The sequence below is a fragment of the Suricata suricatta genome, chromosome 10, assembly GCF_006229205.1.
Source record: "Suricata suricatta isolate VVHF042 chromosome 10, meerkat_22Aug2017_6uvM2_HiC, whole genome shotgun sequence".
NCBI classification, from domain to species: Eukaryota; Metazoa; Chordata; class Mammalia; order Carnivora; family Herpestidae; genus Suricata; species Suricata suricatta.
In genome coordinates this window covers 115,219,551-115,241,892 of record NC_043709.1, presented here as the reverse complement: position 1 = coordinate 115,241,892, position 22,342 = coordinate 115,219,551, and the positions used below count along the sequence as shown (strand labels likewise).

At 42.2% G+C, this 22,342-nt stretch overlaps 1 protein-coding gene across 4 annotated transcripts in view; it reads left to right on the top strand.

Moving 5' to 3' along the window:
• RSU1 (Ras suppressor protein 1) overlaps nucleotides 1-22,342 on the top strand; it is a 196,703-nt gene that overhangs the window by 98,835 nt on the left and 75,526 nt on the right. For all 4 annotated transcript variants that reach the window (XM_029954267.1, XM_029954269.1, XM_029954268.1 and 1 more), the window contains one exon: nucleotides 9,932-10,064. In XM_029954267.1, the coding sequence (XP_029810127.1) occupies nucleotides 9,932-10,064 (133 nt within the window). The remainder of the gene's footprint in view (nucleotides 1-9,931; nucleotides 10,065-22,342) is intronic.

Genomic DNA, 22,342 nt, shown 5'->3' with positions numbered 1-22,342 from the left:
GGCAACCCCTGTTTCTTGTGTCACCCAAGCCCTATTAAAACACAAGCTCTGTAGGTTTTGATAAGGCCTCCAGGAAATTTGGATGCACACCCAAGTTTAAGAACTACTGCTATAGAAAATCTGAGAAACATGGAAGGGGGTAATTTTCTTGATCCTGCCATTCAGAAATGACTACTGTGAAGATTCTGAGTGTATTTCCCTCCCATCTTTTCTCTATTCTGTATGTTGGTACTTATCTGTATTTTTTTTTCTAGCCCTTTTCTTTACATATATGTGTAAATACTTAGGCTAAAAAAAAATACAACTAATCAAGGTGTCTGGATGACTTTGGCTCAGGTCTTGATCTCATGGTTCGTGCGTTCAAGCCCCACATCGGGCTCTGTGCTGACAGCCTGGAGCCTGCTTTGGATTCTGTGTCTCCCTCTCTCTTGGACCCTCTCCTGCTTATGCTCTGTCTCTCTCTTTCTCTGTCTCTCTCAAAAATAAACATTAAAAACATAAAATAAATATATCATACTCTATGAGCTCTGTATTCTACTGTGTTCAGCTCAATATTAAGTCAAGACCATTACCACATGTCATTAAATTTTATTTGAAAACCTTTTCAATCGTATGGCTACATAATGAGTGTTGATAATTTAACCAAGCCCTTAGACATTTGAGTTGTTTTACAGATCTTGAGGAGGAACATAAGCAACACTGAGTTGAGAACTTTTATTCATAAATCATTGGGGACATCTGTGATCATTTTCTTAGCATAAATTTATTACTAGGGTAGAATTACTGAGTCAAAGAGTATGAACATTTTTATAGCTCTTAATATATATTGCCAGATTACCTTTCTGTAAAGAGATGCCATTTTGTACCCTGATCAGCCATGTATGGAACTGTCTAATCCTCCAACCTTGGCCAATCCTGGGAACTCCAGCCTTTTTGAATATGTGCCAATTTGAGAGGTGGATGTTTATGAACTGGGAGTGTACAGGATAGATCTCGATGTCTTCTAGTCTTGGTGATTAGTTACATTTCCGTGTTCACAAGCATGAACGGTAGGTGCTGTCTGGGATTTTGTTTCTTACAAGTTAAGGGTGTTAATTTATAAAGTTTACTCTTAGTCTGCCCCTTACTACTTCAAGGCTGCATATGTCTCATTGAAAGAGAGTTGCAGGTCTTCTAAAGGTATGCTGTGGAACAAAAATAACGGGGCAACATGGATATGATGGTGAACCCACGTACCGTTAGGGATTACCTAGGGACTAGAAGGCCTTCAAGAAAAAACAAAACAAAACAAATTGCTCCTGTCTGCAGTATCACAAATCAATTAGGTAATGCTATTATAAATATTAAAGCTTGCTAATGAGGGAATTGATGAAGGAACCTGAAATAGAAGATGAAGTGAGTACTACACTGACTGAAAACAGGTTTTGTCAGGAAGGTGGCCATTCTGTATACGTTTATCTTAAACAGCTATGGTGAAGGCTGGTTTGTGATATATTTATCAATCCTATTAAAAAGTTCTGATACTGAAGAGTGACTTGGTGGCTCAGTTGGTTCTGTCTCTGACTCTTGATTTTGACTCAGGTCATGATCTCAGGGTTGGTTGAAGTTCAAGACCTGTGTTGAGCTCTGCACTGATGGTGCAGAATCTGCTTCGGATTCTCTCTCTCTCTGCCTCTTCCCTGCTCTCTCTCTCTCTCTCTCTCATTCTTTCTCAAAATAAATAAACTTTAAAAAAAGTTATGGTACTGAAATTTATTCCTTGAACATATGTTGATTTTAGTTTATATTGCATTAATCAGTGACTTCTAGAGGCTCCAGGGTAACAGAAGCCCCTTGGGTGTTCACGTTTCCAGCTTCCCAGACCATCAGAAGTATGTCCTGAACTCAGGAACTTGAATGGAGAGAATGAGGGCGAAGAGGACCATGAGAGTCCCAGTGCACTCTGGGAACTGACCCCAGGAGGGTGCCTCCAGTTGCTGCTGTTAGAAATCTTTCCGTCTTCCAGGAAATGAAATCAGTGTTGCTAAATTTTATCTTTCCCCTCCTTTCGATCACAGACTCTTGATGATGAACAGGGCCCCTTCCTCATTGGAGTGTCACCACATAAATAATAATGGTACCTCCTGTTTCAGGAGGTTATAAATTCATTCGGAGAACCCATTTTAGGCACGTTGTTGCCAAGTGTACATTTCACTCTTTTGCAGATTTCACTTGCAATAGTAATAAAGAGAAGGATGGTTTCTATAGTGCTTTCCAGTTATGGGACCGTTCTGGACCCTTTTTGGCTCTTGTCTGTAGTCCTGTGAGTTGTGTCACCATAGAGCAGGCGAGGAAGCCAAAGCTCAGAAAAAAGCACAAAGATTTGCCCCAAACGTCTGTGTCATAAAGTTCATACGTGCCATTTGGGATCAGGAGCCCGGTCTTCTGGCCGGGTCTGCTGGGCTTCTGTCTACTAGTGGTGGCATTACATAATAAAAGGGAAATCCGGCAAGTAAAAATGAGGTTACCGCCTACATTTGAAAGAATGATTGGGAAATCCTACATGAGCAGCAGGTTTGAAACATGAATTATTTACTTAACAGGCACAGAAGGTGGCCTGCCGGAAGAAACCACTGTGGCGGTGTGTATTGGGGCTGCGTGGCTCCGTTGTTGGGTCATCATATTTACAAGGGCCCTTTTTTCCGTGTGACCCTGGAACACAGATCTCAAATGGCCACGGAGAGCATCAGAGGGGAGCCTCTGTTAAAATGCAATTTTCCTTCATTGGTGGAAAGAGCTTCTGAACCCTCAGACATAGGCATACGCATAAACCAGAGGCCCCTTTGTTGGAGCCATTTGGCAGAGTATTATTTTTATTCTTGTTTGTTTAAATTGTAGTCTTCCCTAACTAGATCGGAGGAGCAACTGTGTATTTAAGTATGTATCCTAAAGCAGCAATGCGTTCGTTGGGAGTATCAGCTGAACAAAGTGCCTCTTTTTAAAACATGTTGCCAGAAAGGCTAAGCAGACGATTGCCGGAATGACAGTGTGGCCTCGAATTCCCCCCAGAATAAATTTGAGAGCTGTCACGAGACATCCCAGTGTACTTTGATTGCATTGATGAGGCCCAGAAAGGGAAGCAGCTTCAGGTCGAGATGCTCAGTCCAGTTAGGGCTCATAGACTGTCACCTGTGAAGTTGGGGGTTCACTGCAGGAGGGTGATGCATAAATACGGTGCGCTCCTTTGTGCTAATTAATGCGCTTCGTGTATTGTGAAGTTGTATCTGGCGTTTCCTTCGAGGGGACTTTATTCTTTAATTATGAAAATGATCCATATTTGTAAGCATGTGAAATTCTCAAAAGAGAAAATGAGTAGTTTATCCTTTGTTCTGCTGGTTCAAATCCCTGTCCTGCCTGAACTTCCTCTCTTCGAGGAGACCCATATTCACCATTTGACGTGTGTGTCTTCCTCTTTTTCTTTTCACATGAACATCTACTCATGCACATATGTGGGATTTGTTGGGTATTTTTTTTCAAAAATAATAGCAAATTTAGAATCCTCTTAAATTTATTTTTGATTATACTGTAGACCTCTTTCTAGGCCAGGACATGCAAATAAGTCTGTTCCATAACCATAGGGCTAGAACACACATCATTCTGGTTCTTACCTGTTGGTGAACATTCTGCTTGTTTCCAGTGTGCTTTATTGCCACAAACATGTACTGTTACAGTGCGGGCATTATTTTATGAGCCATATGATCATTTTTCTACTCAATTAAGTGTTTTGCTGAGGAAGGGAAAAAGTAGGAACCTTCCATATTGAGTTGTTATCTAGTCATGTACTTCTGTGATTAGGGGCATAGTATGTAATAACAAGGATTTTAGAGATTTATGTGTAGAATATCTCTTTATATATGGAGCAGCCCTAAGCGTAGCTTGTGTCTTGTGTTGGAATCATTTTTGGTTAGCCTCAGTGTGTGGATTCACTGAGGGGCAGAGGTGATCTTTCAGCTGTCATAATGTCCCATCTAGACCCCTTCCAGAGCAAGTCAATTACCTACGTTTGGACAAATCCAGTACACTAATGATAGACTGCCCAGTCAGCCGTGGTTTGCTACTCTCACCTTGTTAGACCGTGGCCTCAGATTTCCAAGAGTGAGCACCTGGCATTTAAAACACATTAATTTAAAAAGTGCTCCATGGAATTTTGGAATTCTGAAAGAAGGCAGTGCTACTTTGATGGCATGAAAAATTTTCCCAGATCCTCTGGATTGCTTAATATATGATCAATAATGTTTACCGGCCACATGTTTCAGGATTTCGAGTACACAGGAAGAATTCTGAACAGGGTGATTATGAAAATAACCCATTTCCATAAGTGAAAATGACTGTGTTTATTAATGGGGCCACAATTGCCTATTGCATTCAATCCCATTTGTAACTAGCAAGGAGAATGATTGTTTTGCATGATTTAGTGTTTACAAAATGACTGTCACACAGCAAAGCTGACTGTACCAGCGGCTTTGGAAAGAAGCATATGTGGTCCTTTCGCAGGTAATAAAATGGCAAATCCAATTTGCAATTGCAGACTAAGTCTCTGAGTGATATATGATCTTCATAGCAGCATCGGTCAGGGGGTCACCGCTAATCACGGAGCTGGCTGGCATCCCCTGTGGCCTGGGCCTTCCCACTGAACAGTGAGCAGAGCGAATCTGTGTCTGGGAGCCAGCCAGCCTGTCTGTGGATGCGCCACTTTCGAGCTTATTAGATCCTCTTTGTCACAGTGCTTAATCCTGCCGCCTGATCCTTGTTAGAACACCACCAGCGCGCCGCGCAGGCTTCTAATAAAGGAGCTGGGCGAGGGCGCCTAACTAGACGCACTGGAGCGTGCAGCAGCGAGGGGGGTGGCATCCTGACTGACAGCGGGGGCGAGATGCTTCCTGCATGTTGTTGCCTAAAAGGGAACCTACCTCCGACAGCTGACAGATGAGCTTTGCTGAGGCAAGGGTAACTTGTTGCTAGGCCAATCTGAGACGGGTGTCATCTTTTCACACGGTATAATGGCCTAGCTTTACTCTAATTACATTAACCGCCTTCTGAAATTGCTGCATTCCGGGCCGGCACACCGTCAGGTAGGGAAGCTGGAGACAAATGCCGGCCTGGAAGATTCCAGCCGCGCAAAGGCAGGTATTGTGTTATCCGTCAATGGCATTAAGTTGAAAAACAAAATAAGTGCATCCTATTACGCCAAGCCAGGTTATACCTCCGGAGAGGCAGCGCCCGGGTTTGGCTCAGGCAATCTCCGTCTCTGTCACCTGCAGTCGTTGTCTGCTTTAGGGTTTACTGTGAACGTTAAACATGGTTTTTCTGCTTCTTTGTTCACAAGGAAAGCACAGCTTCAACCCCCAGGCTATTGTTTTGGGTCACCCCTCCCCCAGGGAACCTGAGTCACCCTCTTCTGCTGCCTGCCAACTCTGGCAGCCCTGTGAAGATCTGGGAACAGGATTCAGTAGCTTTGTTTGATATTAAAATAAGCAGATGGGGTGGGGGAGAGGGTGCCCCAGGCCCTCTCCCCCTCTAGAATGCGCAGATGAGTGTGAAGTGGTAGAAACAAGAATGCTCATGAATATCCCATGGTCCTTTGTGTTGTACCCCGTCTTTGGACTTTCCTACTCCTTTTCCCCAAAGGAGGAAAAGTGTCTTGCTTGCATCCAGGTCTCCTGCGTGCTCCAGTTAGCAGACGTCATTAGCAGTCCCCTCTGCCTCTTCTGTCTCCATTGACAGCACTTAAATAGAGACATTGCTAGGGATTGACAGATCTCCAGGGGGTTAGAGGCTTCAGACAAAAGGGCCCAGAGAACACGGCTGACCTTTCTTGGCATTACTCCCCTAGCTCTGTCTTCTGTGTGTGGCAGTCAGGGAGCGTAGAACTTTAGTACTTGATTTTCAGAGGATTACCACTAAAAAGGCTGCTAATAAGTTAACAAGAGGCCACGTACATTCCCAAGTGGGTCTATAAGTGGTAGGTGGTAGAAAGCAGGCTCTTCTTTCACCTAGAACTATGTACTTGTATCTCAAGTTCAAAGATAATCCAGTAAGATTTGCTTCAGTCATTGCATACCTATACTTGCGTATTCTCGGGGCAGCCCTTGGACCTTGGTGGAAGGGAGCTTGTAATACAGCCTAGGAGAGACAACTGTCTTCTTTCTCTGTCCCTTGGATGTCATCCCTGAGTGGAGGATTGCCAATGGGGTTTTTCCTGGAGGCTCTTCCTGGTCCCCGGTTCTCTCACACGGACCCAGGGCCCTGAAAACACAGACGGTGAGAAGTGCTCTGTGCTCTAGGGATCTGTTCTCTCCCCTGGTCCTCCCCGTCTTCTTCCGCAAACTAAAGAATAGTATTCCTGGGATCCTGTCTGAAGCACATGTTAAGAGGAAAGCAATCCAGTTGATTTAATTCATGGAAATATGTGAATGATGGGGAGTCCTGGATGTTCCCCGGATTAAGTTATACCCATTAGAAATTCAAACTGTATTTCTCAGTAGGATAAATGATTCGGGGGAACAAGGAAGAAAGATCTTTACGTCAGAGTAGCCACTACCAGGGAGAGCCCCTTGGTTAGGAATTGGTTTGCTTCCTTATGCAATTCCTGCCTTTTGTGGCTTCTCTTCCTTTTTTTTTCTTAGCCACTTTGGAATACACATATTTTTCCAGATGTCTCTGTTGTTTTCTTTTTCATAGTTGATTTCATGCTGATGTCAGTGGGCAGGCCTCAGAGGCTGGAAGATATGTAAGCATAGCTTGTTTATTGGGTGAATATTTAAAGAGAGGTGTTCACTTCTAGTGCCTCACCCCCAACATATTAGTGAATTTGGTACCCCATGGTGCCTGCTCCCTGCCGAGGGCCTTCCCTCAGGGACCATGCTTCCTAAGAAGAGCGGGCAGTGTATTCACTGTACGTTTAAAACAGGACACTTAAATACAGGATTGTTGGGGCACCTGGGTGGCTTAGTCCATTAAATGTTCAACTTCAGCTCAGGTCATGATCTCACAGTTCATGAGTTCAAGCCCCACATCGGGGGCTGTCAGCACAGAGCCTGGAGCCTGCTTTGGATTCTGTGTCAACTCTCTCTCTGGCCCTCCCCTGCTCATGTTCTGTCTGTCTGTCTTTCTCTCACTCATAAATAGCATTAACATTTTAAAAAAATATATGGAATTGGTTTTATTTTCTCTTTTAGAAGTTTTTATTTTTATTTTTGGAGAAGGGGAGAGCAGGGGAGGGGCAGTGGGAGAAGGAGAGAGAGAATCTTAAGCAGGTTCTGCATGGTCGTCAGTGTGGAGCCTGATGTGGGGTTCAATCCCACGACCTGTGAGACCATGACCTAAACCGAAATCAACAGTCAGCCGCTTAACTGACTGAGCCACCCATGTGCCCCTAGAATTGTTTTCAAATGGAAGATTTTTTTCAGACATTATATTCTTTTTTAGGAAAAGAAGAAACGTGGAGGGAAAAGTAATGTAATAAGAGAATTATATGGAAGAGAGGACATAGAGATTAGCAAACAAGATCCTATCAGAAAATAATAATTACGGAGGAATTTACAAGGTACCACTTGTTATTCTTGGAAAGCTACAACCTCTCCCCCAGAGAAGATAAAAACAAACAGCTCAGGACCTACCGGTCATACCCAAATACCCAGCTAAGCAGAGAATTTGGACAACGTGGGGATTTTCATTTGCCCTAGGCAGTTTTTCAACTTGTGGTTTAGAGAATAAAGCCTGTTAATTTACCAAATGATTTAATATCTGACTAATGATGTTTAACCATTAAGATGAGGAAACTGACAATATTGATAATCTTGGAGAGAAATTTATCTGTTTATTTTCATCCTTCACACCATCAGATTCTAAGTAGCTTTGGAAAGGTGATGAATTACTCATCCTATTTGGTAATATCTGTTTTCTTGAAAAGCACTTTATTAAATTGTAATCAGTTTTATATTGGCCTTTTCTTTATTTTTCTGAATGGTTACAAGTTCACATAACAAAAAGAAGACAAATTGGGACCATCAACTCTTCTGTTTTGAGAAGAAATAATACATCATCCTCCCGGTAAAAAAGTTTGTTCCTTTCTTACTCTCAGATCAGCCAGGAAGTTATGTGCTTTGTGGTATTCTTGCGTCCCAGAATGTGTTCCTTATCCCGAGTTGTCACCTATGACACAATTGGCAAGTTTCAAAACTGGACAGTCATGGCACTTGGATGCATCTTGGGAAGAATTAATTGCTGGGTCTCTTGTCCTGCAGGCTGAGAGTCTGAAAATGGACTTCCTGAGTAGGGCCTGGAGGGAAAGGCTTTTGGTGAGTCCGATGCCAAGTAACCTGAATACATCTCTGCTCCAAAACTCCACGGTCCCTGTCTCTTGCGTAGGCAAGCGTGTGATGGGAAGCTCTTTCACATGTAGCCTTTTCCATTTTTTTAATATACCGAACATGGAAAAAAAAATCAACTGACTATTAACATGATATTCACATGGGTGGCACTTGCTGGCTTTGTTATGCTACCTTCTTTAACTCTGGTTGATTTAGGATATGTAACCTGAAAGCTTCACCAGACATTGTAGAAAGAATACAAGTTTTGGAGTCAGAAGCCTTGAGTTCAAATCCCGACTTTGATGGTTTCAAATCTTGGACATATTACTTAATTTTGCCATGTTTCCATTTCTCCATCTATAAAGCGATGTCAGTTATTGACCTTAGGGATTGCTGGGTAATCAAATGAAGAAACAGTTTTTAAAGCTAATTCATCAACTGATAAGGACTATACAGATGTGAGTTTCTAGCATTTCCATGTTAATGAGATTCACTTAGTGGTGATTCTGTGCTGTGTTTATGGCACCTGAGTAACGCAACAATAATTCTACCTGGCAACATTCTTATCTTCCTTCACTCATGCTCTACTTTGATGAACAATGGTGTTGATTGGATTGGGTTGAGATCAGACTGGACACGCAGTGATGTACATTGTCAAATAGAATTTCTGGAGGTTCCAAAAGGATTGTGTCTTTCAGCCTTGGATGAGTCATTTCCTTCTCTGTAACAAATACCTAGAAAAATAAAGCATATGCTGTATTTGTAAGAACTCCTGCCAGGTTTCCTTCCTTCCCACCTTCTTCTCACACTCCCCCTCCCTCCCTTCCTTCCTTTCTTCTTCAGTTGTTAATTTCTCAGGCCAGGGTCCTGTCCCTAACATTTCTTGCATATCAGTAAGGACTTGAAGTACCATATTAAAAAAAAAATCAAATCAAATGATCCAAGAGATTCTTTGGGTTGTGTGTGGTTGCTGGGGAGGACTCCTTAGACCTGATTTGTGTTGGATGAAATGAACGTCACCTTGTTATGCCCAGATTTTAATATCGCCCCAAAAACCAGAGATTACGTGGGAGACCGAATCACGCATGCAAAAGCAAAGGGCTTTATTACGAATTTAGGCCCGGCCAGCCTAAACTCAGGCTCACAGGCTTCAACAACACACTGGATCCACGTGGAGTGAGCCCCGAACAAAGGCGGGGTAGGGCTTTTATGAGTTTGGGAAGGGGGAGTTACAGGAAATTGTGACACAGGTATAGTGATCCAATCATTACTATACAATATTATTGACAGCAGGTTTAACCATTCATTGATACTTTTGGTGGGAGCCAATCACAACATTTAGAGTATTGACCAATCACAGAGTGGGCCCAGGACCCTCACTTGGGCGTGACTAGTCTTAGCCTCCATCTTTAGGCCCGCCCTTAGAAATGTTAAAGGTGTGTGTAGCTGGCCTTTCCTGATTGGGCGTTACAAGGGTGGTCCCTCCTGCCTTGGGCAATGTGTGCCCTTCTGTTGTCTCATGGAGTCAGTTTCAGACCTGCATCCTTACAACCTCTTCTCTTTTCTTTCCATCATTTCAGGCAACTTGGATTTAACGGGTCAGAAGCAGGTGTTCAAGGCAGAGAACAATCCCTGGGTGACCCCAATTGCTGACCAGTTCCAGCTGGGTGTGTCCCACGTGTTTGAATATATCCGTTCTGAGACATACAAATAGTAAGTAGACTGGGATTCTCTAAAATAGTAGATATCGTTTTATACTATTTGTAATTATGCCATTTTTAAAAACTCTCATATGACACTGTCATATAGGTGGTGATTAGCTTATAGTATTTTTAAATGTTTTATTAATAGCCACAGGTAGTAATTGGCTCTGTTATTCATAGATTATTCTTAACTGACGTTTTCGAGGGGAATTTACACCCAAGATGTTTAGAAAAATTTTAAGGTCATTAAATTCGTTGAATATTCATGGCACTAACGAAATTCACCAGACACATTATGATCCGCACATACTTTTTTCTCCTCTGAATGCAAAGAATAAGAAATGCTATGAACAAAATTGTTAAGCAGTTTATTTATAGCATCAGCAGAAGATACTAGGAGAGCATCATTCTATTCTTTAGAATCTCTTACTCTAGCGAGATGATAATCTCTCTAAGAGAAAAAGGAAAAGGCAAAAAAAGAGGAGGAGGAATCAGCCAGCTAAAGTCACAGCATCAAAATCCCTTCAGTTCTTGCCGAGTCAAGGGCGACCATGGGGGGCCAGCCCGAGAGCCTAACTGCCTACACCTGTTTCTTCCTCTGCATCAGAGGGCAGCAGGAACTCTCCTACCCGCCCTTGTCTGTTGTTCCTACATCTTCTGACATTACTTCCCCCTCATTCCACCCCCATCCCTAAAGTGAAATGCTCATTGATCACAGTGCTTCTGATCCTTAATGGTGAAATTTAGGCTCTTCTAGTTTCAGGCAAATACAGAAGAGACCTGGGGGGAAAGTCTGCAATCTGATTTAAGCAGAGTTTGTGTCCAGCCCCATCCTTTGAGAATTTAACATCCCAGCTCCTCGAGAAGAGCGAGAGAATCATTCAAGGTCACATTCAGTTAGGAGTTTGCTTTTTTGGGATTAGAAAAATGGCCCCCACTCAACACAGGCCTCTCTGAGTCAGTGTTGGGGCAGTGGGTCAGGATTAACCCACAGGGCAGCCGATAGATGATCAGCTGTGTGGTCCTGGAGCCTCCTCCTTTGTACTGAGTTCCTGGTCTCCCATCTAGGACTTGTAGTCCTGTTTCCACCCGGCAGAGCCACAGAGAAGGTGAGCCAGGCAGGACAATGGCATTAAAATTAAACAGACTAAAGTTGCTGAAATGATAACATATCCTCACATGTGAAGGCTGCTTGAAGCATGATTTAGATTTCTTTTAAGATAATACAGTGGCATTTAGAGTATGCCTTTCAAGACCTACCTTAAGAGTAAACTGAGAGAAGTGTAAGATGTGTTTTATTGTTTCATGGGTCGCATCGTTACGTGCAGTGATATATATATAGTTTCTTTAAATATGAATATAGCTCAGCCTTGGAAATTAGCTCATTATGAAAATGTGTGAAAATTTAATTGCAAATGAGCAGCGTATTGTTCATTTTTTTCTCTTAAATTGTTAATCATTGCTATCATCGGTTTTAGATAGAGGTTCTAATATTTTGTTAGTAAATGAGCATCTCTGTAGATCTTGATTTCTAGAGTATCTTTCAGAAAATCATTGTATACATCTTATCATACAGAAAAACACACAAATGAGGTTTTATTGCCTCAGAGCTGAGGAAAATATTGTTTTTCATTCTAGACAACCCTGTTTTATTTTATCGTCCATTAATTTAAAATCTATAGCGTATACTACCTATAAAAGCACGTCTGATTTTAATTTCATTTTAAAAGATTACAGTTTGAATTGATGGATGTTGTATACCTCAGAGTCCTTAACTAATCACCATTATACACAAGCTCTTATATGTTACAAACTATTCCTAGTTATTTGAACATGGTTAGGATTTGGGATGAATGAGGCTCATTGCTTCGATTGAGTTCACTAGTGGGCTGTTTGAAAGCGTTTTCACCAGTAGCATATTTGTTGGCTCTGGCCCCATCTTCTCTTCAGCATCCTAGTTTTGAGGATCAGAGTAACGAAAGCAGTTTGCCCACTCGCTTACTTTTTGATTTCTTCATGGTGAATGACGTTATCCTTTAAACGGTGACATGAACATCCAGAAGCTTAAGTAAGCATCGGACAGTCATTGCCCCCCTTTCTTGGGGAACCAATTAATTACTCCACTCACTGCTTTTAGAGGAGTCTGTGGGAGCCTTGACTGGGAGGATACCCTTGACGTGACCTCCTTAAGGGCAGGGACCATCGGTGAATTCCCTTAAAGCTGTCCCCTTCCCTGTTAGCCGCTTTCTGTCCTTCCCCCACTCCCCCATGGTATCTGTGTTCCCTCCTTTACTGAATGTACCAGCTGAATACGTGGACTATTAACTAAGACACTAAGTCAGGGTCTTAGTCTTTGTTTATTTATTTAAATTCTTTGTTTATTATAGTTTATTGTCAAGTTGGTTTCCATATAACACACAGTGCTCATCCCCACAAGTGCCCTCCTTCATGCCCGTCACCTCCCTTCCCCTCTCCCCCACCAGCCATCAGTTTGATCTCAGTATTCAGGAGTCTCTCCTGGTTTGCCTCCCTCCCTCTCCGCAAATATTTTTTACCCTTCTCCCTGCACTCCCCCCACCATGGTCCTCTGTTAAGTTTCTCCTGTTCCACTTAGAAGTGAAAACATATGGTATCTGTCCTTTGCCTGACTTATTTCACTTAGCATGACACCCTTGAGTTCCATCCACATTGCTACAAATTCTTAGTTGTTTTTTAAATGGTACTTCCACAAAAATGCCATCATTAGGTTTCACTGAGTTTTAAAATGTAAGGTCCTCTTAGGGGCCTGAGTGGCTCAGTCAGGTAAGCTTCCGACTCTTGGTTTCGGCTCAGGTCACAATGTCACGGTTCATGGGTTTGAGCCCCACATCGGGCTCTGTGCTGACAGCAAGGATATTATTTGGGATTCTGTCTCTCTGCCCTTCCCTGACTCATGCTTTGTCTCTCTCAAATCAACTTAAAAAATAAAAAGTAAGGTTCTCTTTTATATGAATAGCTGTATGCTACTATGTCCTCATGTAAGTAGAAGCCAACTTAATCTTTAATTTTTTTCAGCAGCCACTTCCTAATTAGACGACTTTTTGCATCCTTATCAACTACCTGAAAAAATGTTATTCTAATTAAGCAGGTACCTGGCTATTTTTTTTTTTAAAGCTGAGCATGTGATGACTTTGAGGGAGCCAGTTTATTCATTACACATATTTTTTTCGAAAAAGCCAATTTCACATTCAGCACCTTCATCTTAGATATTCTGTTCTAAAAGCTGCAGTTTCTACTCTTGCTTGTCCTGTTTTGCATAAGCCACATAGACCCCTTCCAGGAGAAAGTCCCTTTTTTTGGGTATTGATCTTTACACGACTACCATGAAAGCATACTTTAATTTTGCTTTGGCACTTACATTGCCAACAACTCTCCTTGTTTTCCTTTTTTCTAACCCATTGACCCGTCCCTAAGTGAGATCAGTCAACAGCTCACCGGTGTGTCTCATTTTCATTCACGTCTGTGGTCGACTTTCACAGTGACCTTCATGTTCCAAGCACATCCTCAGAGGCCTTCAGAGTCTAGAGCAGCGACAGGTGGAGAAGATGGATTATCTGATTTCCAGGCTCTAATGGACTCCAAGAGGAGATGCGGACATTTGAAACAACACAGTGCAATCGGGGCTCAGGAAGACTTAAAATGCTCTGAGAGGGTTTGGCGGGATGAAAATAGGAACTTGTGCCGTGGAGCAGGAGTAGACGTGGGGAAGTGTGGCCGTGAGCGTGCTGAGGTAGCCTTCTGTAGGGTGGGCTTGGGGCATTCCTCGTGGCCTCCTCCTCATTGCTTAGAGGGGGACTGGTCCTTGTTAATTATCATACTTCCAGCCAGGGGAACATATTGGCTGGTGTCATTGCATAAAAAGTCACTCGGTCGAGTTGTTGAGGAGCAAACCCTACAAGTATGTACAGTCACATCGTAACGCTGTGTTTGGTGGTAGCTTTCTCCTTGTTTGACCTCGTTTATTTCTGCAAAGGAGAATTATGATAGAATAGTCACCACTTGTTAAGCTTCCAGAAGGTAGATTTTCTTTTTTTTTTTTTTTTTTGCCCCCAGGAGGAGAAGTCAGATTAGAGTCAGGATCCTTGACAAGATTCTTTGTGAAAGGGAGTAACTCACACTTTTCACATTTCCATCAAGGAAGGCGGATAGGAACCGCAAGCCATTTTAAAAGCTGACAAGTTAACCGTTAACAAAAGAAGAGGTTTGACAAATGTTAGGCTGGAAATGTGTTGGTTGAGAGAGGCATTTGGAAAGCAGGCCTCCTCGTGAAGGCTGCAATTTGCGAAGCCTGGCCGTCCTTAAGCCTCATTTCCAGGGCAGCGTAACTCAAAGGATGCTTCCCGTCATTCTTCCTGTCCTGTGACTTGCTTTTGTCTCTGGGGGAAGGCGCACACTCACTTTCTTATTTTCTATTTTAATCTTCAGTGAAGACTGGCCATCCTATTATTCATGCCAGTTCGTGGAAACATTTTAACAAAGCAGTAGTTGGTGGATGGTGGGCAGTGATGAGAAAAATGCCGGCAATTTCTTTTCACTAGAAACCTAGCAAAATAAGTCATCTTGTTTGGCTTATGAGGAGGAGTACTTTTATCTTCTGGGTATGGTCTCTAAACTTCTTTTACTTGTACAGTTAAAACTAAGTAGTGTTTTCTTTTTTCTGCACTGTGTGCCAACCCGTTATAGGCTCTACGGGATGTAAATGGGCTTTATTAAACAATTACCATATCCTCTAATGGCTGCTGAGTCCGTGACCTAGAAGAGCCTTAGATAACAGATACATCTGGTCTACCCAAAGGCTAAAGCATTTCAAACCTAATAGGTGATCTCGTTCATTTTCAGACAGGCCTTTCAGGAACGAAATCCCACTTAACAAAACTCTCCGAACCTTATTATTTTCTAGTGAAGTATATAAATGGATGCATAGAGGTAGCAGATGGTTTTATAAATATCATGGAAGCATGAAGGAGAGGGTTAACTTCCAGGCCCTTTCTAGCAGTTAGTGAATTTTACCTAGTGACATAGGGATGCAGAAAAAATGTAGACTTTTCTTTCATTACTGTATCTGAAAACAGCTCAAATTAAGCCAGAGGAAAACAATATTTCTTTATAGTAGACGTGAAAATGAAGAACCAGTTTTTTTTCTCCTAAAGCTTTGGACATAAAAGATTGTTTTTATTTTTAAAAGTTGACTGTGTATTGGGTTCCTGGTAATTTATATTCTCCCTATAGATGCTACATATGTATATTTTGGTTTTTTCCTTAAGCTAATAAACATATTATCACATTTGCTCCATAATATAAAATATGATTCAAATTCTTGACATCTCTGGATCTATTTGCATGCAAATATGTTGCATTTATGTAACATTGCTAAGAAATATCAAAGAGAAAAGGGAAACTATCCATAAAGTATATTTTGGGTAGTATTATGTCCTATCCTTTATCTGACGTTACTTTCAGTGGTAAAATTACACAGCATTCCTTTTTCTTCAGGGAGTATGTTACCAGCACAAGGTGTTGAGACATGTTTGTTCCACTGAATACACATAATTTGGGACATAGTATCAGCTGTCGACCATTGACCTAGTCATTCACCTGTTGCTGCCCGTGGCCATGAACTATTCCTTGCTCTGGTAGATTAATACTTCCTTTTTAAGGTAACAGGAAGAAAACAGATCATGTGACAAAAGAATACATTATAATTTTCTCATCTTCCAAGGGCTCTGATTAGATTATTTAGTGTAATTTACATTTAAAAGGTTTTTTGCTTTTCTGCTTTTAACTTGTTTAGCACTGTTATTGAGGTATACTTGAGAGGTAATTAGTAATTTTCCACTTTCTTTGTGCATGTTCACATTTTTTTTCAATACATGCAGTTTTTACATGCCTTGTGAAGCTTTATTTTTCTGTAATTTTATAGCTCGTGCAAAATGGTTCTGTTTTTTTAAGTGGAAGGTGCTTCCCATTTGATATTGTCAGTGCATCTGAAGTTTGGGGGGGCTAAGGAGGGAATCTCTACCCCCTAAACAGAGGAAGGTCAAAGGTGAATCTTGCCAAGGTTAAAAAACCAGCTTTAGGAGGCTACTGGTATTCCTGAAGGCTTCTGGGAATCCCCGTCTTACACATATTCGGAAATGTTCTTTACTCTGACTTGAATATAAGCGCACTTGGAAAAGCTTCCCTCCCATACCCGTGTTTGCTCTGGTCCTCCAGCGTGGTCACGCCGTAGCCACACTGTGCTGGCCTCCCAGCTCTATGGGGACAGGCTTGGTCATGTTTGACCAATGGGCAGGAGCTATGTCAGTCTTTCTGCATTTTATTTAGCCACTAGTGTACTTAGTTGAATACATTTAGAATAAATGGGGGGAAAAAAACCCCACAACTTCCACATCAGAGGGAGGACAATGATGTTTATTCTGAACGTCACACTTTTATGTAATATTGTAAAGAGCAGAATCTTCATGGCCCCTCTCCCCACGCCTTATCTCCTCACTTGTGTGTTGCCTGTCAGGCTTGCAGTAAGCCTGGTTCGTGCAGCTGTACTGTTATGTACAGCGGGAGCCATTACTGTTTCAATTAAAGGTAAAAAGAATACAGATAATTGGTTCTACTTGACAGAAGAAAATCAACATAGACTGGACCCAGCTTGCCCTCTGAAAAGGAGATGTGTCAGGTTACTTCCTCTTCAAGAGCTATTTTAAGTTCCGTTTTTAGATGATATTCACTTGATAGAATCATATTGATCTATTGAGTATTGACCTCCTCAGTAAGATGAAATTGATCACGCTTGCATATTGACAACTTTTTTTTTTAACTTCCAGTAGTCGTAAGTTCAATGCTTGATGCTTTCTATACAGCTAAGATGAGTTATTGCCTGTATTTGCAGTTTTTATTTGAGAGATAAATAATAAGTGGCACTTTTATAATAAAAACCCTGTGATTTCTGTTCTCTGCACATTAATACCTTGTTGTAGTACATGCTGGCTTTTCATTGAGGTCTGGTCTCCTATTCTGGTCAAGAATTATTGGAGGGTTTTGAGAGGGATTTTTGGTAAATTTTTGGCAGTTCAGGGTTCTTCTGTACTGTCAGCTATTCTGGTTTGGAAAGTTTACAATATGAAAGGAGTTTCAGTCAGCTTTATCATATAAAAAGTTCAACTGTGAGTTCTGTTCATAGGCATTTGCCGATGTTCCAATTTATTTGTCAGCTGTTAAGGCAACAACTTTTCATATTTTATCCTATAGCGTTTGTATATTATTTCATGTATATTTTTAAGACTCACAGTACAGGGCTCCTGGGCAGCTCAGTCGGCTAAGCATCCAACTTGAGCTCAGGCCATGATCTCACAGTTGACGAGTTGAAGCCCCGGGTGACTGAGAGCACAGAGCCTGCTTGGAATTCTCTCTCTCCCCCTCTCCCTCTGCCCCTCTCCCAATTGTGCGTACTCTCTCCCACTCTCTCTAAATAAATAAATAAACTTAAAAAAAGACTCATGGTACAAAAAGTTGTTGGTCAAGAAATACTATTTCCACTCTAATAGTTTGTCGTAGCCTCTGGGTCTGGAGTTCTCTCTTGTCCAGCAAGAGCGCTAACGCAGGATTAAAATTCGAGAGAGGCTAATGTCTGAGAGGAGACAAGAGCCCTGAGTAAGGGTCTTTGCTCCATTTTTATTAGGATCAGAAGGCTTTCAAGCCTGATAGACATGCAGAAAGAGACAGTAAATCAGTGAACATGAACTCACATGTGAGAGAAAGGGGGTTTCGAAGATGTATAGTGTTAGGGGTTTGCATCAGTACAAAACAGAATCCCTTGCGGGAAGATGGCTTTTTATGGCAGGCAAGAGGCTCCACTTTGGGTCTGTTTATTTTAGCTAGCATAGGGGTAAGACAGAGCACACTACCTCAGGGTCAGCAAGGCACCTCTCTTTTGCTAATTAGCTCTGCTCCAGGCAACTTCATCCTACTTTGGTCTATAGCCCTGTTTACCTGTCTACCCATACTGGTCCTTCCCTCCTGTGAAAGCAGCTATTGTACTAAATTGGGGGGCACTTTCATCCTGAATGCCTGATCTCCATTACCTAATCTTTGATGTGGCTTCCCATTTCTTTTTTTTTTTAATAGTTTATTGTCAAATTGGTTTCCATATAACACCCAGTGCTCTTCCCCACAAGTGCCCTCCTCCATTACCACCACCCCCTTCCCCCCCGCTTCAGCCCTCAGTTCATTTTCAGTATTCAGTAGTCTCATGATTTGCGTCCCTCTCTCTCCCCAACTCTCTTTCCCCCTTCCCCTCCCTATGGTCCTCTGTTAGGTTTCTGCTGTTAGACCTATGAGTGCAAACATAGGGCTCCCCATTTCTTTATGCCTTGTTAACCCATGGGCAAGTTCAGGGAATTCCTCAGCATATTCCCCACAATAGTTAATTTTTAAATTGTCTCACTTATAGCATACTCTGTTTCATCACCTTCAAATGAACATCTTATTCTCCATCCAAGTAGATAGTGTGTTTTTAGAAAATAAATACATTATCATTGAGGATGTGGTTGTTTTAGATGTCGAGCTTACCACTTCAGCACGTGGGTTTTTCTTCCTGCTGATACCTAGTTTTGTCCAATTATGGCTGTTGAAGTGACTCAGCAAAACTTGGTTGTCTTACGGTTCTAGAGGCTGGACGTCTGAGCTCAAGGGTTGGAGGGGTAGGTCTTTTCTGAGGGAAGGATCTGTTGTAGGCCTTCCTCCTTGGCCTGCAGATGGCCATTTTCTGCCCGTGTATCTTCACATCATCTTCCCTGTATGTTTATCTGTCTCTGTGTCCAAATTTTCTGTTTTTATAAGGACACAGATACCACATTCTGAGGTGCTGGGGGCCAGGACTTCACCAGATGAGTTTGGGATCGGAGTACAGTGCAACCCATATCGCTGTTCCTCAGAAGCCCAGAAGCCGCATTCAGTCCTCTGTCCATTTGTCCATCACCTTCCCTTTACTCTTCCCCCGCCGCCCCTGTAGCTTCACGGTAGGCTCACTCAGTTTGTTAGTGAGTATGTGTCAGTGACTCTGTGAGGCTTGATCTACCCCCCACCCACCCTCCTGCCTCTCGTAGCGTGCTTGGCTTTTGGAGTTCTGTTCCTCCAGATTGACTCCTGTGTCACTTCAGGGACGCATGTGAGAGGCACTTGTTCCTCGCAGACGAGTCAGCGTTTTTACTTCTAATCTTCCTTGAATGGTGGACCACGTCAAAACAGACACTGGTCAGAATTTAAACGTCCCTTGGGAAAGAAAGGCTCCTGACAAACTCCCTTCCTTTGTCCCATTTCGCTAGAGAATTCAAGAAGGAAGGCTTACATAGCGCACCATCCGCTGGACCTCATGCTGTTTCTTTCACAGAATCTTCTAGAGGGAAGATGTTGTGCAGAGGGCCTTTGCGCCTCCTGTCTGCATCATGCCGGGGGACCCAGGCTAGTAGATCAGGAATCTTCTCCCGGGGACTTTGTGGTCCTGGCAGGGACCCCCTGCTATCATACTCAATAAGGGCTCAGAGATTTCCTGACTCCTCTTAGAGCCAGGGTAACCACATGTGGGGCCCTTGTAACTTTGTTTCACTTTCCTTACCTTATTTCCAAAAATCTCCAGAGCCTTCACAGGAAAGAAGGAGACTACTCATAACAGAGTAGGGAGGTCTGTTCTTACCTAATTGAGACTGGTTTGCTTTCCCAGCAGAGGGAGAGAGAGAGAGAGACACCAGAGATAGAGCGTAGATTTTCTCGTGATGCCCCATGACTAGATACAGGCACACTCTGATCTGAGGAAAAAGAAGAGTCTGTGCTTAGTGTATGTCCTGGTCCTAGAGGTGGCTTCTGGTCCCACCTTTCGATCGGTGGCAAATGGCCTCTTCACACCCACTATCAGCTTCCCTAAGGCAAGTGATTGGAACTAGATCATCTCAAAGTTGTCCTAGCAATGATTTTTAATTCTGTTTTCCCCCCACCTGGGAAGCATGTTTTATTGTCTATATTAGTTCATTTTTTTTAAATGTAGTTTAATTCCTGAATCCCCCCATATGGATTTACTTCGTTGATTTTTTTTTAAGGCAACGGAAGATGATGATGACCCTGAATATAAATTGTTACAGGAAAATGGATACAAGATAAAATTACCAGATCAACCTTTTTATTCTATATTTTATGGAATATCTAATATATGTTTGGCAGTAACTTATTCCTACACATGAATTCCTGACACTTTCGATTCTTCAGACTTATTAATCAGTGTAGTCAGCACCAGGGCAATTTTATGAGACTTACCAGTCATCAAAAATTTATTATCAGATAAATCAAAGAAACAACGAGCATCTTAATAGGGTAGAGAAAGTGGCATGTAAAGGATCGTTTAAGACTGTGCTTTTTGTCAGTTGTGTGTTATATTTACAACCAGTATCAGAGAACTTACCCACAATTTCATGTGAAGAATCGGGGGGGGGGGTGATAGCTCCCTTCTTAGGTGAAACCTCCTTGGTTTTTCTCCAGTAGAAAATTCTGTTGGGTCTAACCGAGGATGCTGAATAGACAGAAGGTAGGAAACCTCATGTTCCAATGATACACATACAGCATTCATTTTAAAGCAGGATCTACCTTTTTCTTCGGAAATTTGTTACCGCTGTCACCCAGAGTTCAGAATTATCACGCTCCGTCCTTCCCACTGGGCCGAGATTGCCAAGTTCAACTCTCTGAAATGGCACGGGGAAGCAGTAGGCAGACTGCCGTGCTTGCAGACGGGCTCCGTGTGTGCCTTCTGAGAAATGAGACACAGGGTTATGTCTGCTGTATTCTTGGCACTGTCGTTGACACCATTCTGAACGTATCAAAGAAGACTTGGAGCCTCATCCTGTGAGATGAGCTGTTTGGAGGGGAGCTTTTCCATCACCTGAGCCCCACCCTGAGGGAACCAGACTCCCACTTGTCTGCAGGACAGAAGGATCACAGCAGTGGCTCAAGGGAGAGCTGAGCTGCACTGAGGAGCTTAATACAGAACCTCTGGAAATGGACCCGAAGGACAAGGCTGGGTTGTTTCCCATCAAAGATACCACCTGCTTCCCACTTCGCATCTCCTTAAGTGCTGTTTTCTCTGCCTGGAATGTTCCTTGTTCCCGTATTTACCTATTGAATGCCCAAGTGTTCTTCAAGTATCAAATACTGCTTCCTTAGGGACCTTTTTTCTGAATATTTCCCTAATTGCCCATCTATTCCAAATACCTTTCACCATCCTTCTTCAGTGCCTTTTCTTTTCCTTCTCAGCAATTTTAATAATAACAGTGATGAGTTATCGAGTATTTACCATGCAGCAGACATTGTGCTAAACTCATTACAGATGATGTTGATCACTTTATAACACAGTGTTTATTTCTGTGAAAATTACCTTATTTGTTGGCGAAGGGAACTGAGTACATGTTTTCTTTCCCTTCAGAGGCTGTAATCTTTTTGAGAGCATACTCAAGATTTCATCACGCCTGGCTCTGCTTGTGGCATGGCCTCTGTCTTCTCTAAATGACCTGTCTCATGCAGAGGAGCCTCTCACAGGCTGCCCTGATTCCTGAAAGAAAAACAAAAAAAAAAACAGCATAACAAAAAACCTTTCTGGCCTCTAGAATGGACCAAGCTACAGTTTGTTGTTTTTGTTTCTGCTGTGCACAGTAAACACTACTCAAACCATTAACCTTTCTCAATATATAGTACTGAGTGAAAACTAGGTCTTCACAGAAGTCTTTCATTGTTTCTAGCAATCTCTTTTTCCCACCATACTCCCATATTACAAATGAAATTGTGTTTTAACTTCACAAACAAATGAATTGTGTTGTGAAAGCAAGACCTTTTGTCTTATGTGGATCCACAGACTCAGTGGTCATTTCGTGGGCCTTTGTCCTTCAAGGGAGTGTTTCATGGTGTCTGGAGTGTGTGGTTGTGCTTAAGTGTTTGGAGTATTTTTGAGGGAGACAGAGCGTGCCGACGGTACCGGTGGTTATCCCCAGGGAGGGGAGCTGGATGACTGGAGGCAGGCAGGGCAGGACATACTCTCTCTGGAATATGTTATACCCTTTGGAACCTATTGAATGTTCTATTTTGTCCAGTATTAGATATTATATCACTTTGTATTTATGTATACAATGTATACATATATTTTATGTATATTACATGTATATATAATATGTATTATTTTGTACACTATTAAACATTAATATCACTATTTAACAGATT